The sequence below is a fragment of the Saprolegnia diclina genome (genome assembly GCF_000281045.1).
Source record: "Saprolegnia diclina VS20 unplaced genomic scaffold supercont1.3, whole genome shotgun sequence".
Taxonomy (NCBI): domain Eukaryota; phylum Oomycota; class Saprolegniomycetes; order Saprolegniales; family Saprolegniaceae; genus Saprolegnia; species Saprolegnia diclina.
The window spans coordinates 817,742-832,158 of NW_008246070.1; the positions used below are offsets into that span (position 1 = coordinate 817,742).

General features: G+C 59.8%; 6 protein-coding genes across 6 annotated transcripts; 3 read left to right on the top strand and 3 right to left on the bottom strand.

The window, feature by feature from the left end:
• Positions 1 to 91: 91 nt before the first annotated feature.
• Positions 92 to 4,112, bottom strand: SDRG_01443 (hypothetical protein). Its single transcript, XM_008606968.1, has 2 exons — positions 3,136 to 4,112; positions 92 to 3,082 (listed from the first exon to the last, which is right to left on the bottom strand). Exons 1-2 carry the CDS (start codon positions 4,098 to 4,100, stop codon positions 145 to 147), a joined length of 3,903 nt encoding a protein of 1,300 aa, XP_008605190.1. The 5' UTR covers positions 4,101 to 4,112; the 3' UTR covers positions 92 to 144.
• Positions 4,113 to 4,247: 135 nt separating this feature from the next.
• SDRG_01444 (hypothetical protein) lies at positions 4,248 to 5,742 on the top strand. Its single transcript, XM_008606969.1, has 3 exons — positions 4,248 to 4,667; positions 4,715 to 5,172; positions 5,220 to 5,742. The coding sequence occupies exons 1-3, from the start codon at positions 4,256 to 4,258 to the stop codon at positions 5,667 to 5,669; spliced, it is 1,320 nt and encodes a 439-aa protein (XP_008605191.1). The 5' UTR covers positions 4,248 to 4,255; the 3' UTR covers positions 5,670 to 5,742.
• Positions 5,678 to 7,003, bottom strand: SDRG_01445 (hypothetical protein). Its single transcript, XM_008606970.1, has 3 exons — positions 6,847 to 7,003; positions 6,694 to 6,798; positions 5,678 to 6,647 (listed from the first exon to the last, which is right to left on the bottom strand). The coding sequence occupies exons 1-3, from the start codon at positions 6,979 to 6,981 to the stop codon at positions 5,745 to 5,747; spliced, it is 1,143 nt and encodes a 380-aa protein (XP_008605192.1). The 5' UTR covers positions 6,982 to 7,003; the 3' UTR covers positions 5,678 to 5,744.
• A 3,130-nt stretch (positions 7,004 to 10,133) lies between these two features.
• Positions 10,134 to 10,615, top strand: SDRG_01446 (hypothetical protein; the record flags this gene model as incomplete). Its single annotated transcript, XM_008606971.1, has 2 exons — positions 10,134 to 10,289; positions 10,337 to 10,615. The coding sequence occupies 2 exons, from the start codon at positions 10,134 to 10,136 to the stop codon at positions 10,613 to 10,615; spliced, it is 435 nt and encodes a 144-aa protein (XP_008605193.1).
• Positions 10,616 to 10,644: 29 nt separating this feature from the next.
• On the top strand, positions 10,645 to 11,601 carry SDRG_01447 (hypothetical protein; the record flags this gene model as incomplete). Its single annotated transcript, XM_008606972.1, has 7 exons — positions 10,645 to 10,737; positions 10,787 to 10,835; positions 10,879 to 10,977; positions 11,020 to 11,181; positions 11,232 to 11,326; positions 11,377 to 11,451; positions 11,500 to 11,601. The coding sequence occupies 7 exons, from the start codon at positions 10,645 to 10,647 to the stop codon at positions 11,599 to 11,601; spliced, it is 675 nt and encodes a 224-aa protein (XP_008605194.1).
• Positions 11,602 to 11,603: 2 nt separating this feature from the next.
• On the bottom strand, positions 11,604 to 14,380 carry SDRG_01448 (hypothetical protein). Its single transcript, XM_008606973.1, has 6 exons — positions 14,046 to 14,380; positions 13,654 to 14,004; positions 13,508 to 13,605; positions 12,203 to 13,461; positions 11,864 to 12,159; positions 11,604 to 11,816 (listed from the first exon to the last, which is right to left on the bottom strand). The coding sequence occupies exons 1-6, from the start codon at positions 14,340 to 14,342 to the stop codon at positions 11,631 to 11,633; spliced, it is 2,487 nt and encodes an 828-aa protein (XP_008605195.1). The 5' UTR covers positions 14,343 to 14,380; the 3' UTR covers positions 11,604 to 11,630.
• Positions 14,381 to 14,417: the final 37 nt, after the last annotated feature.

The window sequence follows — 14,417 nt, forward strand, 5'->3', positions numbered from 1 at the left end:
GCCCACGCTACACGCGCTATGCGCGAGGAGGGCGCTGTCGCCGTCGCAACGTGCGCGTGAGTGGAAGCGCCTGCGGAGTCGCCATCTAAAATACGGAATTATAGTGTATTTTACGGCAATTTATGGGATTTTCGAATGGCACTGTCACGTCGCCGGTTGTGGAACAGGAAGGAGGTCCGTCGGCGAACCCACAGCGACAACGTCACCGCCGTCCATGAGCACGACGCGGTCGCAGCGCAGCGCTACCTCTCTGTGCTGCGTCATGACGAGAACGGTGGCGCTAGCGAAGCTCTCGGCGAGCACCCTCTGGAGCGTGGCCTCGACCTCTGGCGACGCCTCGTCGACCACAAGGATCTTGGCCTGGCGCAAGATGGCACGTGCAAGGCAGAGCAATTGCCGATCGCCAAGCGAGAAGACGTGGTCGCCGTCCATCGGCGTATCGAGGCCAACGCTTCGAACAGCGCCGGCTAACGACACGCGCTCCAGGGCGGCCCAAACCACCGTGTCGTCGAGGTAGAGGCTGTCAGGATCGAGGAACCCGCGCACCGTTGCATGCAGCCACGTCGGGTACTGAGGCACGATGGCCAAGGACCTTCGCAGCGATATGACATCCACATCGGCCACGTCAACGTCGTCGATCAAGACGCGGCCGTCGACGAGTGCATAGAGGCGGAAGAGGACAAACGCGATGCACGACTTGCCAGCGCCGGGACGCCCGAAGAACGCAATTTTTTCACCGCCAGCAATAACCAGCGAGACGTCGCTGAGAACGTTCGGGTCGTTGGGCTTGTACGCGAGGGCCACGTGGTCGAATGTGATGCGGCCGTTGGGGAACGAATAGGTCGTCGCAGCATCCGCGGGCGATTCGTCTTCGAGCTGCGCTGCGAGGAGAAGCCGGTCGGGCGCGCTCATCCACGTTTCAAGGGCCGCTAGCATGTGCACCATGCAGTCCAAGTGCACGGGCAGCGCGAGACTATAAGTAATGAGGAGGCCGATGACCGGTGGGCTGTACTGGCCGCGAACGAGCAGGGCACCGAGGAGCAGTGTCGCTTGGAGCCCGGCCGCGAGCAGCTGCAAGTGCAACGACGTCCGAGCATGAACCGCGGTCGCCGCAAAACGGGCTTGGGCAAATGCCTCGATCTTCTCGTGGTGGAGGTGATAGAACCGCAAAAGCTGCTTGTTGCCGAACGCTCGAATCGTGACGCTGCCTTCGACGGACGCAGCGACAAGCGTGCTCAGCGGCGCCTGTGTCAGCTGCATCAATCGCTGGAGCTCCCGCACGGGTAAGATCGCGTCGCGCGCGATTTGCCAGAGAGCAATGGCCCACGGCAGGAGGAGGACGCCGAGCACTTGGAGCAGCGCCGTCGCCGTCAAAAGCGTCCCGCAGAGCGTCGAGGTAAACACGAGGATGGGCGAGAGCGCATACAGCATATGGACATCGCAAATGTACACGTCGTCACGGAACCGAGTCAGGAGGCGACGAAGCGGGTACGTGTCAAAGAAGGCCAAGGGCGCCCGCAAAACGCGGTGCAGAAGGTGCTGAAAGAGGCGTGTGGCGGCGGCGCGCGCCAGCACGAGAACGAGGTAGGCTTGGGCACTCACGCAGCACACGCTTGTGAGCAAAAGGCCGCTGTAGACGACCACTCGTAGCTCGAGCCCGCCGAGTTTGTCACTCAAAGTGTTTAGCTGCCGTGGTAGCCATGTGTCGTCGCCATTGAACGGCAAGGCCACTTGGGTGAGCCAGAGGTCACTGGCGACGCGGAAGAGCTGCACAAGCAGCACGCATCCGAGCAGCGCGAGGCCTGTGCCGCGCCGGTGGCGCCAATCCACGTACGCCGCTACGACCGATGACGGCACGCGCCGGTGGGGGCTCCGCAGTCCGTCGTCTTCACTGGATAGCACGAGGCTACGGCGCACCTGCGTCGCTTCGTCAATGTGGGCGACGCGTTTTTCCTTGGGCGTAAAGACGTAGGCCGCGGACGTGGCTGCGATCGGCGTCAGCTCGACTTGCGGCACGAGCAGCGGTGGTGACGCCATCGGGCCCGACGGGACTCGCCGCGGCGGCGTCGGTAGTGGCGGCGACGACACAACGTCCAAGTTGGTGTGGTCTTTCTGGCTCTTCTTGCGCCGAATCGGTGACTTGGGTAGCTTTTCACGGGTGGAGTTGAGTGCGCTCGTGACGCTACCGTCGTCATCGACACAAATGGTGGCATCAATGTACTTGGAGCCAATGATCTCGGGGTCGTTCGAGACCAGAAGAAGCGTCTTGTGCAGAAGGACACCGAGAAAGCAATGTCGAAAGATGTGGCCTGCCACGTTGGCGTCCATGGCCGCGAGGACACTGTCGACGACGTAGATGTCGGCGTCGCTGTAGCACGCGCGGGCGAGGCTGATGCGCGCCTCCTGGGCTGGCGAGAGCACGACCGTCTTGGCGCTGGGTCCTTGCAGCACGGGCTCGGTGCGATCGCCGAGCGGAAAGGTCAAAAAATCCATATTGAGCGCGCACGCGTCGATGACGCGCTGGTACTTGACACGATCGTACGCCTTGCCGAAAAGGATGTTGTCGCGGATGCTCAGAAGGCGCTGGACCCACGGCTTTTGGGCGACGTAGCCAATCGAGCCACCGAGAAACACCGTTCCCGACGCCTTGTGCATCTCGCCCAAGATCGCCGCGCAGAGCGATGACGTGCCCCGTGCTCCGTGGACTACGACAAAGTCGCCGCGCGTGACGCGGAGCCGGACCTTGCTCAAGACACTGGGCGCATCGCGGTGCCAATGAAATGTGCCGTCGTGAATCGCAATGACCGTGTGATCTCGTGCGTACTTGGCCGCGTTGCGATCGGCCACCGTGACGACGTTCGTGTCGTCGACTTGCTCGACGAGCAGCACCGACTGCATGCTCTGGAGCGCGCGCCAGGCGAGGAGAATGGCCTGTACCGTCTCGAGGAAGAGTGCGCACGGTGCCTGCAAAAGATGCACGAGCGCCAGTGTCGGAAAGACCAGCGTCGCAGGCCAGTGGCCCGGCGAGAGGATCGAATGCGCGACAAAGATCGCCAGGACGATCAAGGCCGGGGCACAGGCCCTATGTATACATCACCGCCGTCAACACATACACACAAAGGCCAACGGACGTACAAGAGGGTACTCGAAAGCCAGAGAAACCGCAGATGCCGCCCGAGCGCGGTTTCTTCGGCGTCGCGAAGACGCAGCACGGCTCGCTCGCACGCATGTTCCCAGCCATTCCACTTGACCATTTCCATGTTGGAGAGGACCTTGTGGAGCTCTTTCATGCGAGCGTTGATGTGCTGCGAGTGCACCGCGCTGTGGGCCGACGCATTATAACACGCTGTCACAAGGCCGTGGAGCAGAAGCAATGCGCACGCGACAGCCATGCCAGCATACAGCGCCGATCCCATCGTATAGTAGAGCAGACCCATGCCCACAGTAAGGTGAAGTGGCAGCAGCCAGAGCCGGTGCACGAGCAAGGCGATGTCTGCAACTTGCATCACTTCGGTCGAGAACGTCGTTGGGCTCAGCTCCTGCGCCCAGACAACGTAGCTCGAGTGCATTCCGAGCGCCTTCTCAAAGAGCATGTGCCGGAGCGCCGATGTCAAGTGGATGCCGACGACCGCGTTTTGAAACACCACGTGCGCCCGCGCAAACGCTTTGACAATGTACGCGAGCACGAGGCTGGCGCCATAGAGCAGTAGTGTCTGCATCTCGTACGGTGCTGCCAGCGTGCGTAGAATGAGGTAGAGCAGCACGGGCGGCGCGAGGTCCGCAACCATCGCGAGCAGCTTGAGCGCGCCAATCAACGCAAAGCGCTTGCCAAAGACGGCAAAGAACGCTCTCACAATGCTCTGGCCATGCACGTGGTACTCGGCGTCAAAGTTGGCGGCCGCCGTGTGCACCTTGCTGGACGCTTGCAGCGGCCACAAGTCTGCGGGTTCGAGCGGGCGATTGTTGGCGAGTGGCACGAGCGGAGCTGCCCAAGAGAAGAGCAGCTTCGCCGCCCAGTTGGCAGCCTCCAGCGGGTGCGTTGTCGTCGCCTTCTCGGCGTCGGCAAAGGTCTGGTACTTGGTCGACTGGTGCCCGAGCATTCCAAAACTGCGACTCCACAAGCACTGACAAAGCGTCGCGCCAAAATTCGAGCATGTGTGAAATTTGCCGACAGCATTTTTTGCATTTTTCACGCGTGAAGAATACGTGGCGGTTGCGCAGACGTCGTATTTCTAATTTGGTCATCAGTTGCACCATGCTGGCGACGACAAGCGTCGGGTCCACCACAGCCGTGTGCTCGCTCTCAGACCAGGTCAAGAAGTACAAGGCGCGGTCGATCACAGAGGACCACTACCATCATCATCTGCAGCATGTTGACAGCAGCAACAACAAGCAAGGCAAGCCGCGCCGCGTCCTCGACAGCCTCGTCATCCTCTGCGTCAAGGTGCTCACGGCGCAGTTCAGCACCAAGGCAAATCCGATGCAAGGCATTCCTGCCAAGTTCCTGCCCGAAGTGACGCAGCGCCTGCCAATGGACCTGCCGCTCACGGCAACGGCGCCTCATATCCACGATGAGAATTTTTGGAAGCGCTGCTGCTTGCACCATCCGGGCTGGACCAACCTCCAGATTTCGCTGCATGGCTTGACGTGGAAGCAACTCTACATGGGTGCGTCACCGTATCAGGCTCGATCGCTGCCTTACTATGCACTCTAGAGCGCACGATCCAAGAGACGCTCGAAGGCTTTGACCCGACGGACGCCTCTACAACGTACGCCGATCTGCTCCAGACGATCAGAGCGTGTGCGCCATACATCTTTTCGCTTGAGATTGACCAGCTCCTCTCGCACATTGACGTCCACGAGGTTTTTCAGTGCCTCCCGAACCTCACCAAGCTCAAGCTCTCGTACGGCGTCAAGCAGATCGGAATGAAGTACGAGCGCATGCTCTTTGGCATGAAGATCTCGGACGCGACTGCGCTCTCGCATGCGATCAAGGCGACGATCACGCTCTCGACGCTGCTGTTGCCGAGCAACCTCCTGGACGACGACCTCCTGCGCATGCTCATGACGGGTCTCATCAAGAACGCGACAATCACGACGCTCGACCTCTCGCACAATAAGCTCACCAACCACGGCGCGAGACTTCTCGCCAAGCTCCTCGTGCCCACTTCGGTACGCTATATCGCTCGGTGCGCGTTTCTTACATGTATAGTGGCTAGGTCATCTCGAGCTTGAACTTGTGCGACAACCAGATCCACGCCGAGGGCGGGCGGTACCTCGCGCGCGGCCTCAAGTGCAACACGAGTCTCGTCGAGCTCAATTTGCGCCTGAACCGGCTCACGGACGAAGGCGGGAAGCTGCTTCTCGAAGGGCTCGTGGGCCACCGGTCGCTCACGATGTTGAACTTGAGCAACAACGCACTCGGGCGTGAGACCGCCGAAGCGCTCTGCGGCCTCCTCTTGGACCCCGAGTGTCCGCTCACGATCATCGACCTCAGTGGCAACAGCATGACCGAAGGCGACGCGACTGCGCTGCACGAAGGGCTCGAGCGCAACCTCAAGGTCGTGACGCTCGACTTGCGCCAGAACGAGATTCCGAAAGACGCAACTGTCCTTGCGCACATTGCGCAGATCATCCGTCGCAACGAGCTCGACGGGCGTCATGCATGAGGCTCCGATCTCGCAGTACCCAAGGAAACCATAAATTGAAAGAAAAATCGCCGACGCAAAAATGGAGCCTAACAGCTACACGCTCTCGTGGTGGTCATCGAGGTGCTCGTGGCTCTCGGACACGATGTGGATGCGCCAGCCGACTGGCGACGCGGGCACGATGCGGACGTGGAAGGGGCACGTGGCGTCCTCGGTGCAGACCACTGCGAGCACGCTCCGGCCGTGGACGTCCTGGAAGAGACGGTTGGTCGCCACCATAACGTTTTGTGCGGCGCACCACTGCAAGACGGCGCCGAGACACTCGGCCTTGCTCGGATACGGTCCGAGCGGAACGGCGACGGCGTGGTTGTGCACGAGGTTGCCAGGGTACAGCCGCCATTGCTCGTCGTTGGCACTGTAATGGACAAAGACAAACCACGCGCAGTTGCACTGGCACGACAGCATGTAGCTCGTTCCAGTCGACGCTGCGGGGTTGAAGACGACCGCAAAGCCGCGCTGTCGGCACCAGTCGTCGATCTCGGTCTCGGCAACGAGCGGGTTCGCCCACGGGCCCCGCGGCATGGAGCTGTAGAACGAGTAGATGGGCTGTGCATTCGGGTAAAGAACGTGGTGGTTGTGCTGCGACAACGATCGCACAATGCGCCAGCGCCGGGACGCACAGTCGACTTTCATCTCGATGGTCCACGGGCAGTGCGTCGAGGCAATGCCGCCAAGACCGACCAAAAATGGGGCTTGGCGCGTGCAGCACTGGAACGTGGTTCCCACGTGCACCTCGGCCATATATTGCTTCCCGACAGCCGTGGCACCGACGCCGTTTGCGATGAGGAACGAGTTGAGCGTCGCCATGCATTCGTCGTGGTCGACAAACGTCATGTCGAAGATCGAGACGTAGGATCGCTCCTTCCACGCGTCCGTCGTCTTGAACTTCTTGGACGGAGCCCGAGGGTAGTCCATGACGGATTGCGCTGCGATTGGAACCTACGTGTTGCAGTCGATCATGCATGACCCAACAGGACGATGCTACCACAAGGGGCTCGATCTTGACATCGGGTTTCGCGTTGCCATCGACAGTCCGCTTCTTGCTCTTGCCGCTGCTGGTGGTACTGCTAGGTCGTTCGCTAGCGGGGCTCTATGGACAGCCGTCATTAGAGCGTACAGGACGGGGAATGGCCCGGACATGCGCTGTCGGCTGGGGCGGTAGCACCTGGAGCGCCTGCCGGCGGCTCGAGGCCGTCGCCTTCGGTCCGATGGGGATCATCGCGTGCATCGCCCGCGCTTCCGGTGGGCAGTTCTCCTTGTCCTGTGTGTCCATGCTTGCAGTGGTGTCGGCCCGGAAGATCGCAAAATGGCCGGCTGCCAAAGATCGGCACTCCAGTATTTGATATTCGAAGTATTTGATTTCAGAGGTTTCTCGGTTTTCCCGCCAAGACCGATCGACAATCTCTCGTATCTTCCGATCTAAAGGTCGCCCACGCATGAATAGGACTCGCAATCAAGCGCTATGATGCGATATTGATAATCAATGGACCAGGGCTGTAGGGTAGTAATATTACTAGGGTGGAGGTGATACACGGAAAATGTGCGAACGAAAATGGTAGTGGGCCAGGACGGGCGGCGCTGTGTCGTTACAATGAGTCCATTCAGATGTGAACTACGCGGAAATGGTTGTCGTGGTGCACATATTACGTCCAGCGTCCTGCGACTGAACGACTACGGCAAGGCTTGCGATACTAAAGTTACTGAATTATAGTTGCTGTTGACAAGATTGTCCCTTCGCAGTCAGAAAGAATGCAAGTGCGTAATGAACACCTATTACCGCTGTACTCGTACGAAGCGGTGGGTTGATGCCTGGAGGGAGGCTCTGAGCATTGAATTGTTTGGACATTTTCTATTGTCGACAGAATGTGCTTGTCGTTCCGATTTTATCCGGACGGTGTTATCCGGATAGGATGAGGGCAAGCCGCTCACTCAGCGAGGTGGATCGACCATTGATGTTTTTGACAGAGTTTCGTGTTTCGTTCGATATGCATAGCGCTCGACACAGGGAGTTCAAAACCAAAGAATGGTCCTCGTAGCGTACCTACAGCGTGCGCTATGCGCCTTCAAGTTGTTGTGAACGGATACTTAGCGAAGTATCAATGTATCAGTCGGGATGGAACTTTCCGTGCGCAGCTCACTCGGAACGACCAAGTGCTCGTACCAACTCCCACGCATTCAGGCGTAGCGCTACGTATGCGAAGTCTTTGTGTCATAATAAAGATAACGCGGAACACGTTCATCTATATATATATATCAATGTATCAATATATCCTTCTCTTACAACCAGCACAGCGCACGCTGTAGGTACACTACGAGCACCATTCTTTGGTTTTTGAACTCCGTGCGTCAAGCGCTATGCATATCGAACGAAACACGAGACTCTGTCAAAAACATCAAAGGTCGACCCATCTCGCTGAGTGAGCGGCTTGCCCTCGTCTTGTCCGGATAATATTGTCTATATAAAGTCGGGCTTGTCAGGAGACGCAAAGATGTGGCGAGCGCATCGATCGCGGCTTCGTGCCGGGTACGATGGTACTGACGAGAAAACGAATACTCATACACCAAGGCCTTGGGATTCATGGCGCAAACCTCTAGTCTCTGTATTGGTTGCGCACTGGTGTAGCAACATGAGAAGCTTCCTGTTCTGCAGTTTGGATGCAGCTGTGCGTTTCATAGTCTAGTCGTAGCACATTTCGGGGATGGACAGATCCTAATTGGTCCCGAGAGGGCGAGAGGCTCGCGCATGGTACTTCTACAACATGCTGCCTGTTCAACAACTAGTACGAGGAAGGCCTCGATAAGATTTTGCAGGTCGCGAATGACGTGGCAGCGCCCCGCACTTCCACTTTGGCCGTACTCCAACACAACATACGTGCGATCAATGGTCTCTTCTAAATTATCTGCCGCAGCCCTCGGGTTGACCAACACTAGTTAGCGCCTCCGCATGGAAAGGTTTGTGTGCAAAAGGCTCGACCGCAGCTTTTACCTCGGAAAAAAGCAAGTGACGTCATTTACATTCGAGAACTGTTCTAGCATGCTGATGACGACGACGCCCACCCCGATGCTTGGCTTCCTTGCGCTCTATATTCCGCGCACGAGTGCCAAATCCCAGCGCTACCTCGCCGCTGGCGTCCTCATGGCCATGCTCATCCGCACCCTCGGGATGCGCCGCGTGCTTCTCGGCCTCCGCCCTTTTGCCTACAAGCTCTTGACAGCTGCCAAGGCAGCGTACGACACCCAGCTTCGTCCGTTGCCTGACAATGTCGAGACCATCACGGCGCTCCAGACGACAGTCGCCACCCAAGACACGACCATTGCCCACCTCACGACCAACGTCGCCGACCTCCACGAAGCCGCGCGGGTCCAGCGCGTCACTGCTACCGAGATCAGCGCCGACCTCAAGATCCAAGTACACAATTTGAAGATTCGACTCCACCGCACGACCGAACGCGCGGCCCAAAGCACCAAGGCGCTGCACACCGTCATTGCCTCCAAAGACGCAACGCTTACCGCCAGAGACAATACGATCACCGAGCTCCGAGCCCAAGTCGCTGCGCTGCACGAAGCCGCTCGGGTCCAGCGTGTGACGGCTACAACCATCAGCGCCGACCTCAAGGTCGCATGGCACAATACCAAGATCCAGCTGCACCGCACCGAGGAGCGCGCGCAGCGCGACCTGACCGAGCTCCGCACCGCGTTCAGCACGCTACAGCAAGGGCACCGCGCACTTGACATAGCAGCGGCCTCGGCCGCCGCCGCGTCCAAAATACGACTGACGCACGCCCAACAAGGCAACGCGACTATCACGGGTCTCGCTACAGCGGCCATTGCAACACTCGCCAACTGTCGACGACAGTACAAGATGGAGATGGAGGTGGCCGCATCGGCCGCCAAACACATCAAGATTCAGCTATTTCAGTGCAAGCGGGTCCTAGCAGCGTGCGCCCAAGAGGTCATCTCGGCTCAGTGCGCACTGCGTGACATGACTGCCGAGCGCGACAAGGCAGTCGCCTTCAATGAGCAACTCGCCCCCCGAGCTACGAATCCGGACGCCAGAGACCGCTCTCGATTTCGCTGACGCAAGCCACGAAGCCGTAGCCCACGCGGTGGCAACAAGAGGTCTTGGAATATAACACGCATGAGCGACCTACTAGCAACTTTCTATCTACACTATCTGTCTACACGATTTCTTCTTTTTCGACTTCCTAACCCGCACTCGACTAGTGGTTTCGTTAGGTCGTTGGGAGTCGTCGACAAGGTTATAGTGTTTTGTACAGGTTGGAAGACAATCGCATAGCGCACCGTGGCACGCGGCAATCGTCGGCCCTTGCATCCAGCGATTGCCGCCATATTACATATTGAATATCGAGATTGTAATATTGAATATATATTGGATATTCAACCTATTTCATATTGATCCGAGAGATGACCGAAGACGAGCGCTACATGCGCCTTGCGATCGCCGAAGCACACCGGTCGCCGCCGGTTGACAGTGCGTTCTGCGTCGGCTGCGTCGTCACCAAGGACGGCCGCGTCCTCGCGACAGGTTTTTCGAGGGAGTTGCCCGGCAACACGCATGCGGTGCGCCGTTGATCCCTGGCCCTTCGCCACCTCATGGCATCTGGTAGGAGCAATGCGCGCTGCTCAAGCTGCAAATGCAGGCGAATGGATCGACGCTCTACACGACGATGGAGCCATGCAGCGTGCGCCTCTCGGGTAACAAGCCGTGCGTTGAGAGCTGCATCGAGGCCGGCGTCGCCCGCGTCGTCGTCGGCGCCATGGAGCCCAGCACGTTCGTAACATGCACAGGCGTCCAGCTTCTGCGCGACCACGGGATACAAGTCGACCTTCTCACGGGTCTCGAGGCCGACTGCTTGGCCCCGAACCGCCACCTCGATTTAGCCTAGCGTTTCTAAACGGCCAGAGCCAAATTAACATGGAAGAAGTCAACCAAGAGACGAGCGACGGCGGCGTCGTGCACGCCCACGTCCAGTTCGCCGAGGCCGCGGCCAATGGCTCCAAGACCATGGTGCGCTTCCATGTCTATCGATCCTCGTCCTCATCTTGCGCTTCTGCAGGTCGAATTCCTCCTCGACAATGGCGCCGACATTGATGCGCCTGGCCGTGGTATACGACGCTCCCATGCTTCTCGATGCTGATATCGATGTAGATGGAACGACGCCGCTCTGCGCCGCAGCGCTCTGGGGCAACGAAGCAATGGTCAAGTTCCTGCTTTCGCGCGGCGCCCGCGTCTCGGCCCGCAACGACGGTACCAGGCCCTTGAATATGGATGAGATATATCCATATCTAGGCACGGCGTGGACGGCGCTGCACGCAGCGGCATTCCAAGAGCACGGCAAGGTCGTACGTATCCTCCTCGACGCGGACGCCGACCCGTACGCTCGCGACGCTGAGGGCCGGACGCCCACCGACTATGCGAGCATCTCGGAGGCGATCTGGGCCTTCTTTGCAGGTAGCTCTCGCTTGATATTGAGTATCCGCTTGACATATTGATATTTCCAGCGCGCGGGTGCGAGAAGAGCCTCAAGTCGGACCTTGTCGGAAAAGGAATCATCCGCAAGGTCGCGCCGGACCAGCCCGAGCTCGGCAACGACAACGTACACCTCCGTCTCCATGGCAGGCGGCATGGACGCACGCACTCGAGTAGATTCCCGAGTTCTCCCGGCCAGGGTCGTCGTACCAGCGCACCCAGTTCAACCCGCTCCAGTCCAGCAAGCCCAAGGTACATTCTTCTCCATCCCAGCACATCTTAAACAGCAAGTTCATCCAGTCGCGCGACGGGCGCTCCAACAGCTTTGTGGATCCGCTGGGGTCGTCCAAGCTGCCGCCGCCGACCGCGCGGCGTCCGTCGCTCCACGGCTTTGCACTATAAGACAACCAAGAAACGACGCATGCCTCGTCTTAGGACTCGTCGCGGAGGTTATCGAGGCAGAGGCGGAGGGCGTTGCGGTACACAAGCGTCGCGTGCGATGCCACCTTGGTCTTGGACGACACGAGGAGGCGTCGCTCAATGAAGCTCGGGTCCAACAGCACATTCCCCGCGCCGTCGATCGCCACTTCGCGCCCAACGTGTTCGTAGAGGCCCCACTAGCAACACCACAACGACTTAGCGAATTGCATAAGAGATGACGTACAAAGCGCGGGATGCCCGCCACGAGGTCGCCGTCGTAGACGACGCGGAAGCTCTCGGGCACCGTGCGGTTGTACTGGCGCACAAAGGCGGGATTGCCGACGCGCGGGCCGCCAAAATTGTACATGGACACGCGCGTGGCGCCAAAATGAGCCGCAATGTCGTACGCGGCGAGCACAGCGAGCGCGCCGCCCATGCTGTGCCCCGTGACGTACACGCGCAGGTGCGGGTCGTCCTGCAGCACGAGGCGCAGCGTCTCCTTGAGGTCGTCGCGCACCGCAGCGTACGCTTTCCAAAACCCTATGCCAATATCAACGACACGACCGCGAGTATGGCACCGCACCGCTGTGGACGCGGGGCAGCGCCAGGTTGAGGAGCGGGATACGTCCCGCGCAGAGCTGGAGTCGCTCCTTGCAGCTTCGACGACGGCGCTGCTTGCCGCGACCGCTGATCGCGTGCATCCAGAGCGGCACTTGATGAAATCGGAGGTTTGTCTTCCAGTGCGCCTTGCTCACCGAGCCGCGAAATGCCACGATGAGCTGGTGCGTCTCGCGGTTGACGCACACGACCGCGTGCGTATCGACGAGGTCGTGCCGCAGGTGCGCGATGAGCTCAAAGCCAAAGGTGTCGAGCGTCTGGACGCCGGCGCCGGACGCCGACGGATTCCCGATCGGGTCGAAGTACGCCTGCCACGCGATTTGCACGAGCCACTCGGCCGTCTCGAGGCAGAACACGTGTTGTCTGTTGTGCTGGTGCTTTTCGTGCACGTAGAACGCTGTCGACGCAAAGAGCGATGACGTCGCAGTGATCGACGGCGCGGGCAAGTGCACCCAGAGCACCAGCGACACAAAGACCGCAAAAAAGATGACGAACGAAAGCTGCGGCATGTCGTTGCCCATGGAACCGAGCACGACGATGCACGCGCGTCGGAGTGACGCCATGGACGCACTGCCTTCGGCCGAGACGACGGCAGCGAGTAGCTGCACCGCGTGCACGACCGAGGCGAGCAAGAGCTGCAGCAAGAGCAAGACCGACTCGAACACGAGAAAGCGGAAGCTCAACTGTTCGTGGCGGGACAGCATGTACACGAACGACTGCAGCGTCGCGGCCGTCTCGAGCGCAGTCTGTACTACCCACGCGAGCCAGTACCAGTGGAGCACGAGGAGCGCGATTCCCAGCGCAATGTACGCCGTCTCGGCCTCCGGCTCGTGGCCGGGCGAGAGCGACGGCAGCCGCAAGATGCTCTCGCTCGTCTGGAGACTGCCAAAGAGCAGCACGAAGAGGACCTTGGGCCAGACGCGGGTCGTGGTCGACGCCGGGTGGCCGAGCATGACGAGCCAGAGGCCGCGAAAAATCGCATTGGCCCACGCTTGGACAATGTTGGCGCTGAGGCGCGTTGCGTCCGAGACGTCGCCAAACCACTGGGCGACGACAAACACGGGGTTCTGCCACAGCACGAGCACGACAAGGACCCAGAAGAGCTGCGCCTGAATACGAAGCCGCGGCGCCGGCACGGCCCGAACCCAGTACGGAAGCGCGCCAAGCGAGAGCAAGAGCAGCGCGGTGCGCACGATGAGCTGGCTGACGACGACCGCGGGCTTCCTATTGTACAGAGTCAGCGTGGGAGCAAGACCGAGCGACAAATTACGTGAAGCTAAAGGCGTACTGCACGTCGCGGGCAAAGAGGTGCGGGTAGTAGCCGTGGAAGACGACGAGAATGAGGTACGAGCCGTACCCGTTGCCTCCCTACACGCGCATGAGTTTCAAGCTCGTGTCATCAAGGAGGAGGCGTACGAGGCCTTCGTTCGCCTGGGAGATATCAAAGAGCGGTGCGGCGTCGCATGCATTCTCTGCGCAGTGCAGCCAGAGGCTCTGGTTCGCGAGGCGGAAGATGGGCTTGTGCGCGCCGTGCTCGGTGAACGGGAAGCGCCCGCCGTAGACAGACACGTCGTACTCGAGCACGAAGCTCGGCTCGTGCTGCGTGAGGTTGGCCGGTAGAATACTCAGCTGCATCGAGCCTGCCAACCACGAGACATTGCTCACGTTGGCTGCGTACCATGCGTTCGCTGTGTGGTAGTCGATGTATGTACATGGCGTGTCGATCGGCGTCGTCGGCTGGCACACATTGCCGGGCAAGTCTATCGTCTACACAGAGGATGTGTGCCATGATTCACGACAACACGTACGGTCCGGAGGTACGCATCGCTGTACAAGTACGCCATGACCAAAGCCACACAGAACGAGACGTACGAAGCGGCCAGCACGATCATGGCCGCGCGCGAACCAAGCGTCTCAAGTCGGAGGCGCGGTGCCGATGGCCCATGCAGGTTGGCGTCCTCGAGCCGCCCATCGTCGTCCACGTCGTTGCGGTGGCGGCGCTTCCGCTGCGCGTCGTCGAGGAGGAGCTGGGACGACGCGTAGCCCTTCGTCGCGAAGAGCAGCGGGCGATGCACGACGTCGTCCATGTCCATGCCCCGCTCCATGATGCTGCCGCCGATATCTTTCTCGCCGAGGAAGACCAAGCTCTCGAATCCGGATACCACATATCCGGCGATTCG

What these genes read in the sequence shown, in the direction of transcription:
- SDRG_01443 (XM_008606968.1), bottom strand. Translation starts at nt 4,100, where the DNA reads ATGCTCGGGCACCAGTCGACCAAGTACCAGACCTTTGCCGACGCCGAG. An exon ending in TGGCTTTCGAGTACCCTCTT is followed by an intron (nt 3,083 to 3,135) that starts GTACGTCCGTTG and finishes ATGTATACATAG; the next exon opens with GGCCTGTGCCCCGGCCTTGA.
- SDRG_01445 (XM_008606970.1), bottom strand. Translation starts at nt 6,981, where the DNA reads ATGGACACACAGGACAAGGAGAACTGCCCACCGGAAGCGCGGGCGATG. An exon ending in CGCCCCAGCCGACAGCGCAT is followed by an intron (nt 6,799 to 6,846) that starts GTCCGGGCCATT and finishes GGCTGTCCATAG; the next exon opens with AGCCCCGCTAGCGAACGACC. An exon ending in TCAAGATCGAGCCCCTTGTG is followed by an intron (nt 6,648 to 6,693) that starts GTAGCATCGTCC and finishes TGCAACACGTAG; the next exon opens with GTTCCAATCGCAGCGCAATC.
- SDRG_01448 (XM_008606973.1), bottom strand. Translation starts at nt 14,342, where the DNA reads ATGGAGCGGGGCATGGACATGGACGACGTCGTGCATCGCCCGCTGCTC. An exon ending in GCTGCCCCGCGTCCACAGCG is followed by an intron (nt 12,160 to 12,202) that starts GTGCGGTGCCAT and finishes ATATTGGCATAG; the next exon opens with GGTTTTGGAAAGCGTACGCT. An exon ending in TGGCGGGCATCCCGCGCTTT is followed by an intron (nt 11,817 to 11,863) that starts GTACGTCATCTC and finishes TGGTGTTGCTAG; the next exon opens with TGGGGCCTCTACGAACACGT.
- SDRG_01444 (XM_008606969.1), top strand. Translation starts at nt 4,256, where the DNA reads ATGCTGGCGACGACAAGCGTCGGGTCCACCACAGCCGTGTGCTCGCTC. An exon ending in GTGGAAGCAACTCTACATGG is followed by an intron (nt 4,668 to 4,714) that starts GTGCGTCACCGT and finishes TATGCACTCTAG; the next exon opens with AGCGCACGATCCAAGAGACG. An exon ending in AGCTCCTCGTGCCCACTTCG is followed by an intron (nt 5,173 to 5,219) that starts GTACGCTATATC and finishes TATAGTGGCTAG; the next exon opens with GTCATCTCGAGCTTGAACTT.